The sequence below is a fragment of the Microtus pennsylvanicus genome, chromosome 11 (assembly GCF_037038515.1).
Source record: "Microtus pennsylvanicus isolate mMicPen1 chromosome 11, mMicPen1.hap1, whole genome shotgun sequence".
NCBI lineage: Eukaryota > Metazoa > Chordata > Mammalia > Rodentia > Cricetidae > Microtus > Microtus pennsylvanicus.
The window spans coordinates 52,260,340-52,278,892 of NC_134589.1; the positions used below are offsets into that span (position 1 = coordinate 52,260,340).

At 47.7% G+C, this 18,553-nt stretch overlaps 1 protein-coding gene across 1 annotated transcript in view; it reads left to right on the plus strand.

Moving 5' to 3' along the window:
* The window catches only part of Dnah2 (dynein axonemal heavy chain 2), a 129,700-nt gene that overhangs the window by 10,268 nt on the left and 100,879 nt on the right, over positions 1 to 18,553 (plus strand). The window contains exons 3-13 of the mRNA XM_075992044.1: positions 1,378 to 1,433; positions 4,489 to 4,659; positions 9,112 to 9,340; positions 12,029 to 12,139; positions 12,247 to 12,485; positions 15,139 to 15,330; positions 15,969 to 16,126; positions 16,520 to 16,607; positions 16,981 to 17,186; positions 17,590 to 17,719; positions 17,927 to 18,109. Coding sequence (XP_075848159.1) covers positions 1,378 to 1,433; positions 4,489 to 4,659; positions 9,112 to 9,340; positions 12,029 to 12,139; positions 12,247 to 12,485; positions 15,139 to 15,330; positions 15,969 to 16,126; positions 16,520 to 16,607; positions 16,981 to 17,186; positions 17,590 to 17,719; positions 17,927 to 18,109 — 1,763 coding nt within the window. The remainder of the gene's footprint in view (positions 1 to 1,377; positions 1,434 to 4,488; positions 4,660 to 9,111; positions 9,341 to 12,028; positions 12,140 to 12,246; positions 12,486 to 15,138; positions 15,331 to 15,968; positions 16,127 to 16,519; positions 16,608 to 16,980; positions 17,187 to 17,589; positions 17,720 to 17,926; positions 18,110 to 18,553) is intronic.

The following is an 18,553-nucleotide window of genomic DNA, read 5'->3' on the forward strand; positions in this document are numbered from 1 at the left end:
CCCTGTGACAAAGCTGGGATTACAGAAGTTTGGACTTCTGCCTTCTGCTTCACACGGGTTCTCAAGATTCCTAGTTAGGTCCTCTCTTTACTTTATTCATTTAATTATCTTTTGAGACAAGATCTCACCCAGTGCTTAAGTTTGTGTCATTCTCCTGACTGTCTTCCGAGTGTTGGATCACAGGGTGACCCAGTGTGCCCTGCTGGTGGTTTGTTTATTCTGAGGCAGGATTTACTTTGTAATCCACATTGGCTTGGCACTCAGGGCAGTCCTCCTGCCTAAGTCTCCCGAGGGCTTGGATTACCAGCATGAGTACCACATCTGGCTTAAATGGCTAATTAATGGTTCATTCTTTTGTGGTTGCTGGGGATGAAACCCAGAGCCTTGTCCATGCGAGGAAAGAACTCACCCTGCACTCAGAACCTTGTATTTAGCAGCTCTACCTCAGATCCCGAATGTCACTAATCTATTCTCTTTATAGATTTTCTTTGCTGGACATTTCCTGTAGGTGGGATTGCACAATAATGTGCTTTGACATATCTGACTTCTTTTTTACTTAGCATAAAGTTTTCAAGGTTCAACTATGTTGTAGCGTGAGTCTAACCTTCATTTTGTTTTAACAGTGATTAATAGCACTCTGTAGATAGATAGCACTTTCTGTTTATTTGACTATAGCTCTAATGGACTTGGGCTGTTCTCTGCTCCTCTTCTTTCCCTGTCTTCTCCCACCTTCATCCTCAGTCCTAGGGATGGAACCCAGGGCCTCACGTATGCTCGACAGGTAATGGACAACTGAGCTACAGCCCTTGCCCGTTTCTAACCATCCCCATTGTGAACAGTGCTGCTGTGGACATCAGCAGACTCCTCAAGTTCTGCTCTCAAGCTTTCCGGGACCATCTAGAAGTGGGATTTCCGGGACTGTCTTCTTAGAAGTGGGATTTCTGGGGCTATCTTCTTAGAAGTGGGATTTCTGGGGCTATCTTCTTAGAAGTGGGATTTCCGGGGACTATCTAGAAGTGGAATTTCCAGGACTATCTTCTAAGAAGTGGGATTTCTGGGACTATAGAAGCAGGATTTCTGGGACTATCTTCTTAGAAGTGGGATTTCCGGGACTATCTTCTCAGAAGTGGGATTTCCGGGACTATCTTCTAAGAAGTGGGATTTCTGGGATTATCTAGAAGTGGGATTTCTGAGACTATCTAGAAGTGGGATTTCTGGGACTATCTTCTTAGAAGTGGGATTTCCGGGGGACTCTCTAGAAGTGGGATTTCCAGGGACTGTCTAGAAGTAGGATTTCCAGAGACAATCTAGAAGTGGGATTTCTGGGTAATGTGGTTCCTGTGTCTGACTTCACTTTTATATCTTGGTTCTCCCCAGAGCACCTCCTAGAGGAACCTGAAGTACGGAAAGAATTGGATACCTCAATAGATGTGGTAGGTTCGCACCTCCCCCAAGGATCACATTCCTCCCAATAACCAAGGAACCGAAGCCTCAGTGGTGGGTAGGACAACGTAGGAGGAATTCCTTCCAGTTTGTCACTTCCTCCCACTTCTCTCCCTGATGGTGACCTGCTCACCACAAAGCCAGTTCATGAGTAGAGGACTCGATGATCCGAGCACCCTCTTTTTCCTCCACTTTGGGTCAACCCTGATCTACTGGTCTTATGGGTGGACATCTGAAGAAGTTGAACATTGAACCAACAGGTAGAGATTGTTCTACTTGACTAGTAATTTCTAAGATATTCTCTTCCCTTCTCTTTCGACTGAGGAGTTGATAGAGTCTGCCCTAGTCACCATGAGCAATGGGCACTAAGCCGTGTCTTTATTCCAAGTAGGATGTAGCCTTGCCTGTAGTTACATAGGTGAGAGGAAAAGTGTGCCGACCTTGTGCTCTTCTTCTTTAAGATTTATTTATTTATTATGTATAGACATGCCAGAAGAGGGCGCCAGATCTCATTATGGATGGTTGTGAACCACCATGTGGTTGCCGGGAATGGAACTCAGGACCACAGGAAGAGCAGCTCTTAACCTCTGAGCCATCTCTTCAGCCCCCCACCCCCTTTTTTTTTGAAACAGGGTTTCTCTGTGTAACAGTCTTGTCTGCCATGGAACTCATTTTGAATAATCCATCCTGGCCTCGAACTCACTGAGATCTGTCTGTCTCTGCCTCCCAAGTACTGGGATTACAGGAACGCGCCGCCACCACCTGGCGACCTTCCTCTTGTAAAAGAGGAAAAGAGACCAATGACTACCCACTAAAAAGTGATGCCAGCTGAAGTAGCACACATTTGCCATCGCTGTACTTGGGAAGCCGAAGCAAGAGGATTATATGGATAAAACCAGATTCTGCTTCAAATAACCAAAAAGACAAAAGAAAAGCAAGCAAACAACGAGAAAGTAAAACAGCATAAATGCACAAACCCAGCCAATTACAACATCCCCTCCCCACAGTGCTGGGACCCAAACCCAGGCGCTACACAAGCGCTGTACCTTGCCTTTAGATTTTGTGGTTGGTTGTTTGAAACGGCCTGTAGCCTAGGCTAGCCCCACACTCCCGGGAGAGCTCCAGCTGGCCTCACACTTGCTGCCTTCTTGGCTGAGCCCAGCCTGCTAGGGTGACAAGGTGACGAGTGAGCCCACACCCAAGGGCTTGGAGCCCTCGTCTCCTGGAGGCAGGTCCCACTGCACAGCTTACTCGGTATTCAGTTTTCAATTCTCTTGCTACAGTCTCCCAGATACCATTTTAGTAGCCATGTGTGTCCTATAGACACAAGTACCTTAAGTTAAACTGCTATTCTTGGTCAATTTGTTGTTTTCAGTATTGTATTCTCATAGTAACAGTGTGGCGAATACCAGGACACCCACACTGAAGTACTCAGTATTTCCTCAAGCTGGATCTCTGTACATGGAGCTACCAAACATTAATAAGAATAAATAAGGATACTAAGATTGGGACTGGAGAGATGACTCAGTGGTTAGGAGGCACTGGCTGCTCTTCCGGAGTACCAGGGTTTGATTCCCAGTAGCCACATCCGTCACTTCTGTTTGATGAGGATCTGACACCCTCTTCTGACCTCCTTGGGTCCCAGGCACGTAAGCAGTGTGCAGACATACATGCAGGCAAAACACTCACACACATAAACTAAAAATGAGAAATTAAATGAATAGGAACGCTAAGAGAAAAGAACATTGGTCATATTTCTCATACATAAGACAAAGTTTTCCCAGCCAGATTGTAATATGCCCTTAATAGCCTAAAACTATGCCTGGCAGTGGTGGTGCAGCCTTTAATCCCAGCACTCTGGAGGCAGAAGCAGGCGGATCTCTGTGAGTTCGAGACCAACCTGGTCTACAAGAGCTAGTTCCAGGATAGGCTCCAAGCAACAGAGAAAGAAATCCTGTCTTGAAAAACAAAACAAAAAAGTCTAAAACTATATCCAGACTAAGAAGTGTTGGTTTAGTACATATTAACAAAAATATACAATAAATGATACCTTTGTTATTTTTTAAAAGAGATTTATTTGTTTATTATGTATATAGTATTCTGTCTACATGTATGCCTGATCTCATTATAGATGGTTGTGAGCCACCATGTGGTTGCTGGGAATTGAACTCAGGACCTCTGGAAGAGCAGTCAATGCTGCTGAGCCATCTCTCCAGCCCCATCTTTGTTATTTTTATATTCTTTGATTTCAAGTAAAACAGACATGTTTTCATGATTGCATTTTTAGAAAGCCGATGTGCCCTGTCTGTCTTTTGGCCTGATATTAATTGGGCTTGGGCTTTCTCACTGGTTCACTCACACCCTGTTCAGGAAAGCATTTAGAAAATTGTTTATTATCTCCTTTTTGGGGGGAACTTTGTGATTCTTCCTCATCTTCCAGGGAGGCTGAAGGAAGGACAGGGTGGCATTCCCAGTCTTCAGCACCACGTCTCCACTTTGCCCAGTTTCTTTGCCTTGCGCTCTCCAGATGTGCCGTGTCCTCTCCACAGTTAGGGTCTCTGTTCCATCTAATCACTGTGTTCCTTTCACGTGCCCCTCTATTCTGCCTGACTGCTGTGCCCATTGACTGTTAGTCTCTCACCCTGCAGCACCCGGAAGGGGAAACTGCTGCTGACCTCATCCCTTCCCCACACCGGCACCTCATTGCTCCTAATTCTTTGGTCCAGGCTGATAGCCTTGTTCCCTTAATTCATCTTTCCCTCCGAAGCTGAAAATGCTAGAGAATGCATTCTCACAGCCACAGGCAGAAGGGAAATATTTGGGGAAGATAATAGCCCATCGTTTCCCTCTGTGACACACTCCGCTTTCATTCTCGGAGGCAGGGGAGTCTATTGTCTCCTTCCTTCAAAAGCTTGAAACCTATCATTCAGTCTTCCTCAGCTTTCTGGCATCTCTGCTCCCCTCCCAAGTCAGGTGTACAGTTGTGGAGGGGAGAATGGCTTATCCTCACAGCGCTGATGGCATGTGTCTCTCTGCTCTCTGTAGAAGCCCCTTTTCCTCTCACGAGCTATGTTGACCGGACTGGCAGATGCCGAGTGGACAGCGGAGCATGACGCTGTTCTGGAACACTTTGTCCAGGATCCTTCCGAACCTGCCGTCACCATCTTCATTGACCCTATTTTTGGGTTGAAACTGGAGCTGGGCATGCCTGTGCAGGTGGGTACCCCACTTTCCTTGTGATCCTCCAGGGAGCTGAAGGTGCCCAAGGCCTACAGAGCAAGCAGATGTGCAGAAAAAGATGCTGAGGTGGTGGACCTGGGTAGAGAAAGGCAAATGGAGGCAGTGTAGTCAGAATTCAGTAGTGGAGTCTGGATGGTGGGGATCACTCTCATACAATTCTTTTAATTAAAAACTTCCATTTATTTATTTATTTAGCGTGTGTGTTTTGTGTGTGTGTGTGCACAAACGCGCATGTTTGTGGCGGTCAGAGAACAACTTGTGGGGGTCATTTCTCTCTGCATCTCATGGGTTTCCAGGACAGCACCAGGTCTCTGGGCTTGGTGGCCGGTGCCTTTAACTACTGAGCCACCTCACTGCACTGATTCTTCTGTTTCCTTCTGAAACATTTAAAAATAAAATGCTGGGAAAAGTCTGTTGCTTGGCTCTTGTAGGATCACGTACATGAAAGCAGATAGGTGATATTTAGCATTCCGTGTTGAACCAAGACAAAAGAAGCTTTTATCTATGAATAGTTGATGCTCAAACCCAAAAGTGATGAAAAAGGTTTTTGTTTTCAAAAGAAAAAAATGTGGGCTGGGCAATGGTGGCACACGCCTTTAATCCCAGCACTCCAGAGGCAGATGCAGGAGGCTCTCTGAATTCGTGGCCAGCCTGGTCTATAGAGCAAGTTCCAGGACAGCCAGGGCTACACAGAGAAAGCCTGTTTTGAAACAAACAAACAAATAAAATAACCATTCACAGAAAGAGGAAAAAAGATTCATTTCTTTTTACATCCTGACTTTGGATACTATGTGACTGTTGGGTGCTCCCTCCTGCCATGCCCATGTCCCTACCATGCTGGGCTGTGCCCTTTCACTCCATTAGCCAAGATGAACTCTTCTTCCCCACCTCCCAAATCCATCACCCAGTATCTGAAAAAAAGGAGCAGAAAGCAAAACGTGAAAACAAAGCCACACATAATCTACAAAATACAGAACAAAGGCATAATCAAATGTAGTGAATTTTAAAAGTAGACGTGCACTTTAAATGGGTGACCAAGGGACAACTGAAGCAGAGTCCCCTCTTGGCCACAGCTGGATGGAGGGGACCTTGGAGCAGTCCCAAAATCTCCTAAGAGATTTTGTGTTTTAACAAAGATTTGCTGTCGCCTTAAATTAGCCTTAACCACTCGCCCTCCTCACATGGGTCTCTCAGCTACAAAAAAAAAAAAAAAAAAAAGTGAATAAAATATAAAATACCTAATCCTTTCGCTTTAACTTCAAGAGGCAAAATAAACTGGTCTCTCACAGTGGGACATCAAGAAGTCGCCCACAGTGTGCTAGAGCCAAAAGAGGGAATTGACAAAGCTGTTCAGGCATGAGCAAAATGGGGCGAAATTGCATGGCAACGGCGAGCACATTATATCAAGGACAAAGGAAAAAGAACAAAGCACATAGAGGAGGAAGAGAAGAGACTCCTCACAACAGCATCGTGCGACGGTGCAACTTGATATGAACATGAATTGAGTCGTTTGAAAGAGCAGACGGGATGATAAAGGTGAGAACGAGATGAAAGGGAGACTCTGGATTTTAGGGATGAAAAAAGCAGCATGTCACCAACCAGAAGACCTGAATAGCTGTGGCTGAGACGCTGTCACCATCCGCAGCGCATGGGAAAGGAAAGGCCGAAGACACGACACAATCAGAAGTGGATAGACTTGAGGGACGGGCAGAGCCGAACTGGAGGAGGAGAGAGCCAGTGTGGCGTGGTCTCCGAAAGAGCACACAAAGGACTGTCCTGAAACGCCAAGGAAACTGCATCTGGGAGTCCAGAGCACACACTGATGCTGTTTACCATTGTTACCCACGCTTAATGTCAGCGTGTGTGTTAGTTACAGCACTAAGCTCAAGGGTCCCAATTCGTGGGGAGCGTCAACTGGTTTTCTACAGAGAACATTTAACTTCAACCTAGTAACAAGCAATCAGATAAATCCAAATTAAGGGATATTTTGGAAAACATCTGGCTTGATTCTTAGGAGATTGATAGAACAACATAGAAAGAAAGAAAAAGCTGGGGATGATGGCACGTGCTTGTGATCCATCACATGAGAGGCTGAAACTGGAGTATTGGGAGTTTAGTAAGACTGCCTCAGTACGCACGCATACACACACACATGCGCACACACACGCGCGCACACAGGATAGCAAAGGATGGGAAATTGTTGAAATGAAAGGAGGGTGTGGTAGACAAAGACAGGAGTGTTATGAGTTCAAAGCCAGTATTGGCCACAGAGAGAGTTCTAGGCCAGCCTGAGTATGAAATTTTGTCTCAAAAAAAATAAATAAATAAAAAAAAGAAAGAAAGAAAAAAAACCCCACCCCAAACACCCACAATCTCTCTCTCTCTCTCTCTCTCTCTCTCTCTCTCTCTCTCTCTCGCGCGCGCGCGCGCGCGCGCACACACACACACACACACACAGTGCCAGACATCATGATGATGCACACCTTTAATCTCAACAAGTGGGAGGCAGGAGGCAGAGGCAGGGGAATCCCTGTGAGTCGAAGGCCATTCTACTTTATGTAGCAATGCATTCCAGAACAGCCCGGGCTACATAGTGAGACCCTGTTTCAGAACAGAAACAAAAGCAAACAGTAGCAACCACAAAATCAGACATGACCATGTATGATCCTGGCTTGGATATGAACGGACTACTGGAGAAAAGTCAATATGGGCATATATTATATTGCATAGGTTAATTTTCTAGTGCAATAATTACAGTGCTAGGGGTTTTTAGAAGATACAGACCATGTATTAAGGGTGTGGTGTCCGGATGCCTGCAGCTCACAGGTTCCAGTGTAGAGAGAGGAGGCAAACATGCGAAGTGTTAACGTTGAATCTAGGTGAAAAGCCTATTTTGTTAATTTTATTTTCCTTGAAATTTTTCTATGAATCGCCTTTTTTTGGAATTAAAAATTGAGAGAACGGCGAGTGGTGGCCCCTGCTCCAGTCCTAGCAGTTGGAAAGCAGAAGCAGAATTCTTGCAAGCCCAGTCTGGGCTCAAGCGAGTTCCAAGTCATGTCTTCATAGCAGAGACCTGGTCTCGGGGAAAACAAAACAAAACAAAAAACAACTCACACATGTGTACACAAACATGCACACACACACAGCTGATGGCTCAACAGATCATGGTATTTTACATACAAACCTGATGACCGGAGTCTGATCCCATAAATCCACGATAAAAGCAAAGACTTGACTCCCCGAATTGTCATTGTCCCCTCCCTCTCTCCCTCCCTCTCTCTCTCTCTCTCTCTCTCTCTCTCTCTCTCTCTCTCTCTCACATACACACACACACACACACACACTAATAATAAATAAATGGGGAAAATTGGGTGGGATGTAGTTTCCCAGTAGAGTATGTACTTAGCATGTTTGAGATCCAATAACCAGTCCCTGGCACTAGAGAAACAAAGGATCGTTTGGAGATCTCTCTGGGTGAAGAGACATTTATTTGAAGCTTAGCAATCCTTGTATCAACTTCAGTTTCTTTTTATTCTATTAAATTCAAACAAAATTAGATGTAATACCTTTAAAAAATAGCAGGATTCTCCTTTATCTCTGTGTGTGTGTGTGCTGGTCAAACCTTTTCATCTCTGTGACGGTTACTGGAGCAAAGCATCTTTTGGTTTTGTTTCATAACCGAGCAAAGCTAAGGTTCTGAATGTAGCCACAGCAGAGCCTTGCGTGGGTAAAGCTGAGTGCGAAGGGAAACTGGGGAAGAGGATGCAAAGCGAAGCCTGGTGTGAAGCCGACGCGTGCACTGTAAACCCTGCACCCAGAGCTTGTCCTCAGCTGTGCAGGAAGTTCCACGCCAATTTGAAATCCTGGGGTTGGGGAAAAGCAACTGAAATGAGAAATCTTAGATAATTTTTTCTTTTTTGGTTTTTCAAGAGGGTTTCTCTGTGTAGCCCTGGCTGTCTCAGAACTCATTCTGTAGACCAGGCTATCCTTAAACTTGGAGATCTGCCTGCCTCTGCCTCTTGAGGCCTGGGATTAAAAGTGTGTGCCACCACGGACGATAATTATTTCTTACTTGCAATTTTCCTTCTTGATCTCTTTTTTTTCTCCCTTCTTTTTCCGTGGCTGGAAGAAGTACCTATTCTTCCTGTCCATCCACCTGTTCACCTGATAAGCATTTATTGGCCATCTATACATGCTGGACATAGTGAGACTTGTGGTTCAAGTTGAACACAATAGAGTCTGTACCCTTAAGGCGTGTTTTGTCCATTTCCTCCCCACATCTTCGGGTGTGGAATCTCCATCCCTGGGAAGGACAGGAGGTAGGGACATTGACAAAGCTCAGCCTGGCTTTCCCCAGGGGAGCCTTGGATTTCTTTGGGCATCTTGGTGGGTCCTGGAGACTGAACTTGGATCTGTTGTTTCCTGCAGACTCAGAATCAGATTGTGTACTTCATCCGGCAAGCTCCTGTTCCCATCACCCCGGAGAACTTTGAGACAACTGTGCAGTACGGGACAGTGCGGGGCGCCTACATCCCAGCTTTGCTTCGGCTGCTCACTGGTGTCTATGTCCCGCAGATTTTTATGAATACAACTTGGCCTGAGAGCATCCGAAATCACTTTGTTTCACATCTGCATAGGTTTTTGGCCTGCCTGACAGGTAAGCCTGAGGCTGGGGCAGCTGACTTCTCCAGGGTGGGTGACAAGGCGGCTGGGTGATGCGTCTCATTCACCTTCTTATGTTTTTGGTGATGGAGCTAAGGATCACACTCAGGGCCTCCCATGCACTAATCACACACTCACCATCGATCCACACCACCAACCCTGTTAATATTTATACTCAAATCAATATCAAAAGAATGCCTTTTCAGCACTCAGGACCAAACTCAGGGTTTCATGTATGCCTTTAAAAGACTCTTGGAAATGAAATCTTACCATGTGGACCATCCACATGCATGTGGTACCCATGTGCTTAAACATGTATGTGCACAAAAGCACAAGCATATGCTTCCACATATCCTGACTTGGGCTCGGACAGTGGCTCAGTTGCTAGAGGCACAAAACCCTGGGTTGGATCCCCACCTTCCGTAACCCGAGGATAGTGCACACATTTGTGATTCCAACCCTCGGGAGGTAGAGGTAGGAGGAACAGACATTCAACGTCATTCTTGGCTACATAGTGAGTTTGAGACCAGCTTAAGACACAGGAAACTTGCCAGGCAGTGGTGGCGCATGCCTTCAATCCCAGCACTCAGGAGGCAGAGGCGGGTGGATCTCTGTGAGTTCGAGGCCAGCCTGGTCTAGAAGAGCTAGTTCCAGAACAGGAACCAAAAAGCTACAGAGAAACCCTGTCTCGAAAAAAAAAAAAGACACAGGAAACTAGAAGAGCAACAAAGAATGGAGCCCAGCATGGTGGCACATGTCTGTAATTTCAGCACTCAGGAGGCAGAGGCAGAAGGATCAGAAATTCAAGATGATCTTAGATCATCTTTCTCAAAAACAAATCTGGCTCAGGTTCAGTGCCTTTAATCCCAACACTTGGGAGACAGAGGCAGGTGGATCTCTGTGAGTTTGAGGCCAGCCTGGTCTACAAAAGCTAGTTTCGGGACAGCCAGAGTTACATAGTAAGATTCTGTCTCAAAAAACCAACCAACCAACCAAAACCAACAAAAGTAGGGCTGGAGGGATGTTCAGTGGTTAAACACTTGTTGGTTTTGCAGAGGACCCAAGTTTTATGTCCAGCACTCACATGGTACTCAACTGTATTCCTGTTCCGGGGATCTGATGGCCTCTTCTGACCTCCGTGAGTACCAGGAACATACATGGTACACAGACATACTTGTAAGCAAAACATTCATACACATTAAATAAGTAAATCTAAAAAGTATTAAAAACGAAATAAGTCATTTCTATCCAGTGCCTATTCTTTTTGTTTGTTTTGTTCTGTTTTTGTTTTTTGAGACAGGATTTTACTGTTTAGCTCTGGCTGTCCTGGAACTCACTGTATAGACCATACTGGCCTCAAGCTCACATAGGTCCACCTGCCTCTGCCTCCCAAGTGCGGGGATTAAAGGCGTGCGCCACCCTTGTCCAATCCAGTGTCTGTCTATCCTTTTGTTTGGGGTATCATATAAAATACTGTCTCAGATTTCTTTTTCTTCAAGTATCATAATGTAAAGTATTTCCTATTAATAAATAATTAATAAAGACCTCCTCAGAGGGTCGGATGTAGTGGCTCAGGCCTTTGATCCCAGTCCTCTGGAGACAGAGGTAGGAAGATCTTTCTCTCTCTTTCTGTGAATTTCAGGGCAGGCTCAAACAAAATAGAACAACAAAAACCAAAACAGCAACAAAGAGAACATTTGAGTATCTCCGAATAATAAAGACTAGTCACAGGAGGGGGCTCAGAGGTATAGTTTGCTTGAAATGTCTGAGGTCTGCAGCTTGATCCTCAACACTGCCAAACAAAGCCTTGGTCAATGCTGAATATAGTATTGTTGCAAAAAATTGCCTTCTAATTTAGATACACTTTTCTAATATAGAACTTGTTCAGACCTGCTCAAACTGGAGTTGGAGACTGCTCTGAGTACATGAAGCATAAGGAGAGAGAGGCGCTGGGAGGGGCAGTTGGGGACTTGTGCGTATTGAGGAGGATGTGGCGCAGATAGTGAAATTATTTTATGGAAATTTCTTAACAGACCTCCTGGAGCTTTGCCACTTGGCTTCTGTTACTTCTGCTCTCTATACTAAAGAAGTCTGAGTCATAGTTACTCCTGTCTGTTCTCCTAAAATACATATGCTGCCTTTGCTGTCTGTGGGGATTGGTTTTAGATACTGTGGATATTCAAGCCCCTTAGAAAATGGTGCAGTAATTGTATATAACCTCCGTATATCTTCCCATGTACTTTAAATAACCTCTAGATTATTCATAGCCCCCTATACAATATCAACAAGTGTTGTGCTGTTTAGGGGTGACGACAGAAGGGCACGTTCAATACAGATGTAGTTTGCAAAAAATTCGGGGGGCAGGTAAGATGACTCAATGGGTCTGACGACCTGAGTTCCAGCCTCAGACCCCCACGGTTGAAGGGGAGAGCCAGCTCCTGCGCGTTGGCCTCTGATTTCCACTCTGTGGCATTCCTGGGGATACACGAGACCCTGTCTGAGGACATTGAAAACAGTGGGGCTTTTTTTTTGAATTGTAGACATGAAGCCGTGAAGCCTGTGGATACACAGAGTTAGCCAACTTGAGGGGGGCTATACTTCCTGCCCCCCCCATTGATCATCAATTATAATTTATACAGAGACAGCGAAGCCCACCCTTGGAATTTTCCTGGTCCTTTTTTAGATACTCGGTACAAGCTGGAGGGTCACACCGTCCTGTACATCCCTGCAGAAGCCATTAACATGAACCCTGAGGTAGTGGTGAAGGACAAGGAGCTGGTCCAGCGCCTGGAGAGTGAGTGGCAGGGGTGAGGGCAGGGGTGAGGGGGGAAGGCAGCTCCAGCTGTTGAGCATCGAGGGCTCAGCTCAGCAGCAGGAAATGTTCCCCCTTCTCCTCCGCAGCCTCCATGATTCACTGGACCCGGCAGATCAAGGAGGTGCTGAGTGCTCAGGAGTCTGTGGAGACGGGGGAAAATTTAGGTCCTTTGGAGGAGATCGAGTTCTGGCACAATCGCTGCATGGACCTATCTGGCATCAGCAAGCAGCTCGTGAAGCAGGGAGTGAAACACATCGAGTCCATCCTGCTGCTCTCCAAGTCCTCCTACCTACCGCCCTTTATGAAACTGGCCCAGCAGATCCAGGTGGAGGGGAGCAGAGACTGGGAGTTTAGGGAAAGTGGGCAGTGGCTGGGGTGATCTGGGGAGGGGGTAAGAAGCGGGAGGCAGGCAACTAACCACAAGGCACAGACTGACCCAGCACTGTGGACTAGAAGACATGAGCAGTAGGTAAAGGTCCCTGGGGGCTGTTTTCAATGTCCTCAGACAGGGTCTCGTGTACCCCAGGCTTGCCACAGAGTGCGAATCAGAGCCAACCCGCAGGAGCTGGCTCTCCCCTTCAACCGTGGGGGTCTGAGGCTGGAACTCAGGTCATCAGACCCACTGAGTCATCTTACCTGCCCCCCACATTTTTACAAGCTACATCTGTATTGAATGTGCCCTTCTGTCGTCACCCCTAAACAGTGCAACACTTGTTTAGGTAGGAAGACATCCAATTGGTCAGCAAGGAAAAGGCGATTCCCCCTCAGTGAGCGCAGCCCTCCAGTGCAGCTGAGAAAATAGGACTTACATAAAAGAGGAATTAGAGATAGCATGAGCGTCTCAAAACAAACATGTAAAAACTAAATTCCCTACGACAAGCTGATTGTGTTGCCCCTGGGTCTCCCCGGAGGTGAGTGATGGGTGAAGAAGACCTTTCTTCCCAGGTGAAAATTACAACCAGATATTGAGGGAATTGAGCTGTGATGAACAGAAGTTTAAGAGCCTCACTGAGAACGGGACAGTAAGGGGACTGGGTGACTTTAGTGGATGTGGGAGGAGAGCCATGCTCAGGCATCTCACCAATAGCTCTGAACATCCACTTTGTACAGAGTTCTTAATTCAACTGGAGCAGACACCAGATCTGGGCTTGGGGGATTTTATAGGAAACAGGGCATGAAGGGCTAGGGAAGGAACATTGATCTACTGGTCAAGTGCTTAGCATGCATGGAACCCTGGGGCCAGTTGTCAGCTCTGAATAACTGAGCATGATGGTTTATATCTGCAATCCTAGCTGTCTGAGTTAGGGTTTCTGTTGCTGTGAGAAGACACCATGACCATGGCAGTTTTTTTTTTAATTTTTTATGATTTATTTATCTTTATTTTATCTGCCTTGGTGTGAAGGTGTTAGATCCCCTGGAACTGGATTTTCAGACAGTTGTGAGCTGCCATGTGGATGCTGGGAATTGAACCCGGGTCCTCTGGAAGAACAGTCAGTGCTCTTAACTGCTGAGCCATTTCTCCAGCCGCACCATGGCAATTTTTTTATTTTTTAATTAATTTATTTATTAAAGATTTCTGTCTCTTCCCCGCCACCGCCTCCCATTTCCCTCCCCCTCCCCCAATCAAGTCCCCCTCCCTCCTCAGCCCGAAGAGCAATCAGGGTTCCCTGCCCTGTGGGAAGTCCAAGGAACCCCCACCTCCATCCAGGTCTAGTAAGTTGAGCATCCAAACTGCCTAGGCTCCTACAAAGACCATGGCAATTTTTATAAAGGAAAACATTTAATTGGAGTGGCTTACAGTTTCAGAGGTTTAATCCATTGCCATTATTGTGGGATATGGCATTCAGGCAGACATGGTGTTGGAGATCTGCAGGCAGCAGGAAGTGAACTGTGACACTGGGTGCAGCTTGAGCATAGAAGACCTCAAAGCCCACCCCCACCATGACACGCTTCCTCCAATAAGGCCACACCTCCTAATAGTGCTACCTCATTTGGTGGCCATTTTCTTTTAAACTACACCTAGCACATGGATGTGGAAGCAGGGCAATCAGAAATACAAGGTCATCCTTGGTTACAAGTGTGATGTTCCCCCAGACTATGGGCGACTATGTGAAACCCATCTCAAAAAAAAAAAAAAAGCAAGAAAAAGAAAAAAAAAGCAAGTGAGGACTAGAGCAATGGCTCAAAGGTTAAGAATGTTAGATGTTCTTGCAGAGGACCTGGGGTCAGTTCCCAGGACTCACGTGGCAGCTCACAACCATGTGTAACTCCAGTTCCAGGGGATCCAACATGGTACACAGGCATACATGCAGACAAAACACCTGCACACATAAAAATAAATATTTTAAAAAAGAAAATGAATGAGCGAACTCTGGTTTTGAAATGATAACTCTTGGAGAGAGCTTACTGGAGGGCTGCCTAGAGGATGTGCTCGAGATGGACGGAAGATATGAATTTTTGTGTGAGTGCTCTATACACATGTTTGTGTGGGTGTATGCAAGTGTGTGTGTGCATGTGGGAAGCAGAGGGGTTCACTGGGTATCACCCTCAATTGTTCTTCACTTTTTTTTCAACTTTATTTGTTTTGTCTATTATGTGCATGCGGTGCCCTAGGAAGCCAGAAGAGGGCATTGGACCTCTGGAATTGGCCTTAGAGATGGTGTTAGCTGTCATTGTGGGTGCTGGCAGCAGAAAGTGTAGGTCTTTGCAAGAGCAGCAAGTGCTCCTACCTTCTGAGCCATCGCTCCAGCCTTATATTCAGAGAGTCTCTCACTGACATGGAGCTCACCTATTGCGCAGAGTAGCTGGCCAGCAAACTCCAGGGACCTGCCTGTCTTTTCCTGCCAACAGTGCTGGATTACAGGCCACTGTAGCCAGCTTTTCCATGGGTGCTGGAGATCTGAACTCAGGTCCTCATTTGTTTGCACAGCAGCAAATGCTACCGACTGAGCCGTCTCTCCTGCTTTCTCTATTGTTAGGATGGCTCTCGCCAAGCTCAGTCAAACCTGACTTTCTTGTCAATCCTGAGGGAGCCCTACCAGGAGCTGGCCTTCATGAAGCCTAAGGACATCTCTGATAAGCTCCCAAAGCTGATCAGTCTCATTCGCATCATCTGGGTCAACTCCCCCCACTACAACACGCGGGAAAGGCTAACCTCTCTGTTTAGGAAGGTGTGTCATGCAAAGCGCAGGGGTGAGGTGGGGCGGCCGTGAGGGCAGGGCTGATCCCTGAGCCTCTTTGTTTTGGAAGGTGTGTGGATGCCAAGAGCAGGAATGAGGTGGGGCGGCCGTGAGGGCAGGGCTGATCCCCTGGCAGACACATGGTAGAAAGGAACCAATACTGCCCTGCAGCTCAGACTGATACTGAGTCTTTAGGGATGGGCCTGGCTTCTGCTTCTTGCTGAGATGGCTTAAGCAGGATGAGGTGGGAGTGAGCCTAGGTCAGCAGGCAAGAAGGATCTGGGCTGAGTCTGTGCAGGGGAAAGACCTCTTCTTTCTCCAAATTGAGTTTGCAGTGGTGTATGGGAAGGTTGGTTCGGGAAGGAACTCGGTTCCTGAGCAGGAATGATCAAGACAGAGCGTTCAGGGGGAGACACAGGGTGATAGAGGAATCGCTGAAGCCAGAGCAGCGTAACTGCTGAGCTGGGCTGAGGGCAGAGCAAAGATTGTAACGAGGCGTGTGATACGGAGTGCCTGGAGGAGCAAGATGGGCTTCAGGAGCCAGGAACCAAGGCCTGAGGCACAGTTAGAGTCAGGAAAGGGCGTGGTGGGGAGAAGGCTGGAATTGAGGCTTTGGGCTCCCTCTGCAGATGAGCAACGAAATTATCCGCCTGTGCTGCCACTCCATCTCTCTGGACCGGATCTTCGAGGGCTACGTCTCTTCCAGCAAGGAGGACCTGCAGGGCTGCATTTCTTGTTGCCACGCTTGGAAGGATCACTACCTGCGTGCCGTACAGATGCACACCCAGTACGACGGCCCCTAACATCCGTGTTTATCCTTGACGTTCCCACACTTCTCACGTCCCCCTCTTTTATGGAGTCTCTACCCCCAGCTTAGGCTCTGTTTGAGTGTAGATGTTCAGCTCCTAGCCCTGAGGTCCCCTTCTAGCCCCTTCCAAGAGCCTCATGTGGCCCTTTCCTCCTCCCATGACTACATGATCTGCAAGCCCACCTTCTAGAACTTGAGGCTGTGTTTGTTTTATGGTTCTGCTCACCTTGGGTCTCTTCTCTCAGGGCTCAGGGAATCTGCTCTTCGGGGTCTCCTGTCTGAACCCAGGCTCACACAGTTCAGTTTTGCATGGACAGACTGATCCGTAGTGTTTTTCTGCTTCTGATTTAATTCATCCTCTTCCTCCTACAGGTTCTCCAGTCGGGGCTGGGTTCTAGACCAGACCAGCATATTTGCTCAAGTAGATGCCTTTGTGCAGCGCTGCAAGGACCTCATTGAGGTAGGGACACTGCCGGGGCAGGGCTTCAAGGACCTCATTGAGGTAGGGACACTGCCGGGGTGGGGACATGAAAGCCACAGCAGACCGTGGAGTGCCCATAAGGAGCCAAGCACTTAGAGTCTAAACCTGGAACTTGGCATGTTGACTCCTTCTGCACCATGTGTGACCTCCTCCTACCACCTCTTTCTTCTTGGATTTTGCCTGTTATCACTGCCTAAGCATCTCATAGTTCATCCTTCAGGCAAAATTTACCCCAGTGTCCTTAATCAGGACGGTCCTCTCTCGTTCATGAACTTCTGAAGACAAGCTGAAGAACTCAGGAGGCCTGGGTTCAGAAGAGAAAGAAGGCTCACACGGTTGGATCTCTTTTTAGGTTTGCGAATGTCAGTACCACTTTGCCCGGTGGGAAGATGGTAAGCAGGGTCCCCTTCCCTGCTTCTTTGGTGCCCAGGGGCCACAGATCACACGGAACCTGCTTGAAATCGAAGACATCTTTCATAGAAATCTGCAGATGCTGCGAGCCGTTCGTGGAGGCATCCTAGACGTTAAGAACACCTCCTGGCATGAAGACTACAATAAGTGAGGGCTCACAGGCTGAGGCCGGGCCGGGCAGGGAGGCGGGGAACCAGAGCAGGAGGAGAGGCTCGGTGTGCACCGGGGAACTCCAGGATCTGGGGGCAGAGGCAGAAAGATTGCAAGTTGAAGACTGTGGGAACAGATTAGGGTGGGAAGGCCAGAGGAGAGGTGGCTGGTCGGTTTCTAGGTTCCAGTGTACCTGTCAGAACACCGAGCAATGTCCTGAAAATCCATACGAGCAGATGCCTGTACCTCCTTATCCGTAAATAAGACTAAGGATCGTCTCCCAGCCTTGTCCATGGTGAAACAGCGTCATGGCGTGTGGTCTGATGCACAGCACACTGGCGATGGCGCTGGGTGGCAGATGAGGGAACTCACTTTTCTCTGTGCCTCCCTGACCTTGCAGATTCCGTGCTGGTGTCAAGGATCTGGAGGTGATGACCCAGAACTTGATCACCTCAGCCTTTGAGTTGGTTCGGGATGTAGAGCACGGAGTGTTGCTTCTGGACACCTTCCATAGGCTGGCTACACGGGAGGTGCGACCCCCACCCCTGCCTCAGAGGCCCATCCCTTGCCCTTAGTTCCTCCATGTCCTTCCCCTCTTGCTTGATTGCTGATTTTTCTTCTGCTCCACCTTCTGCTTCCGTGACATCCATTCCTCTGAAGAATGAGGCCACTGTGTGTGGCTGTCAGGGGAGATGGAGGGGACCCACTTGCATGGAGTGTGTCATCTTGTCCCTTAGGCCATCATGCGGACCTATGAGAAGAAGGCCGTCGACCTCTATATGCTGTTCAATAGCGAGTTAGCCCTGGTGAACCGCGAGCTGAACAAGAAGTGGCCGTACCTGGAGCCGTACATGGCTCAGTATTCTGGACAGGCCCACTGGGTGCGGATTCTGCGGCGCCGCATCGACCGAGTCATGAATGTGAGTGTCGGCCCTTCTAACTGTCTTCAGTGCTGTGGCCTGAGTGAGTGTGGTGGCTGTACAGCCTGAGGGGTGCTGAGTCCCGACAGGGTCCTTAGGATTTATGTCCAGAGACTAGGTGGGAAGAGGGGAGGGGCAGCCATGGTTTGGTTGGCAGAGGTGGCGGGAGTGGCTTGTGGAACAAAGGTCATCTTAGCATCTGGGAAGTTAGAGTAACAGATCAGGGCCAAACCTGGTGACCCAGAGACCTGGGCAGCAAGAGCCTGCTCTCTCTGGAAGAACAGGGACAACGGAACAAGGATGAGGGAAGGACTTTTAAAACAACAATTTTTGTGTTAGGCATGGTGGAATATGCTCATAATCCTAGCAGGCTGACAGGATCCACCCAGTACCGGGGGTGGGGGGTGGGGGTGGGCAGAAGGGTGTTGGGGCGGGGAAAGCTTT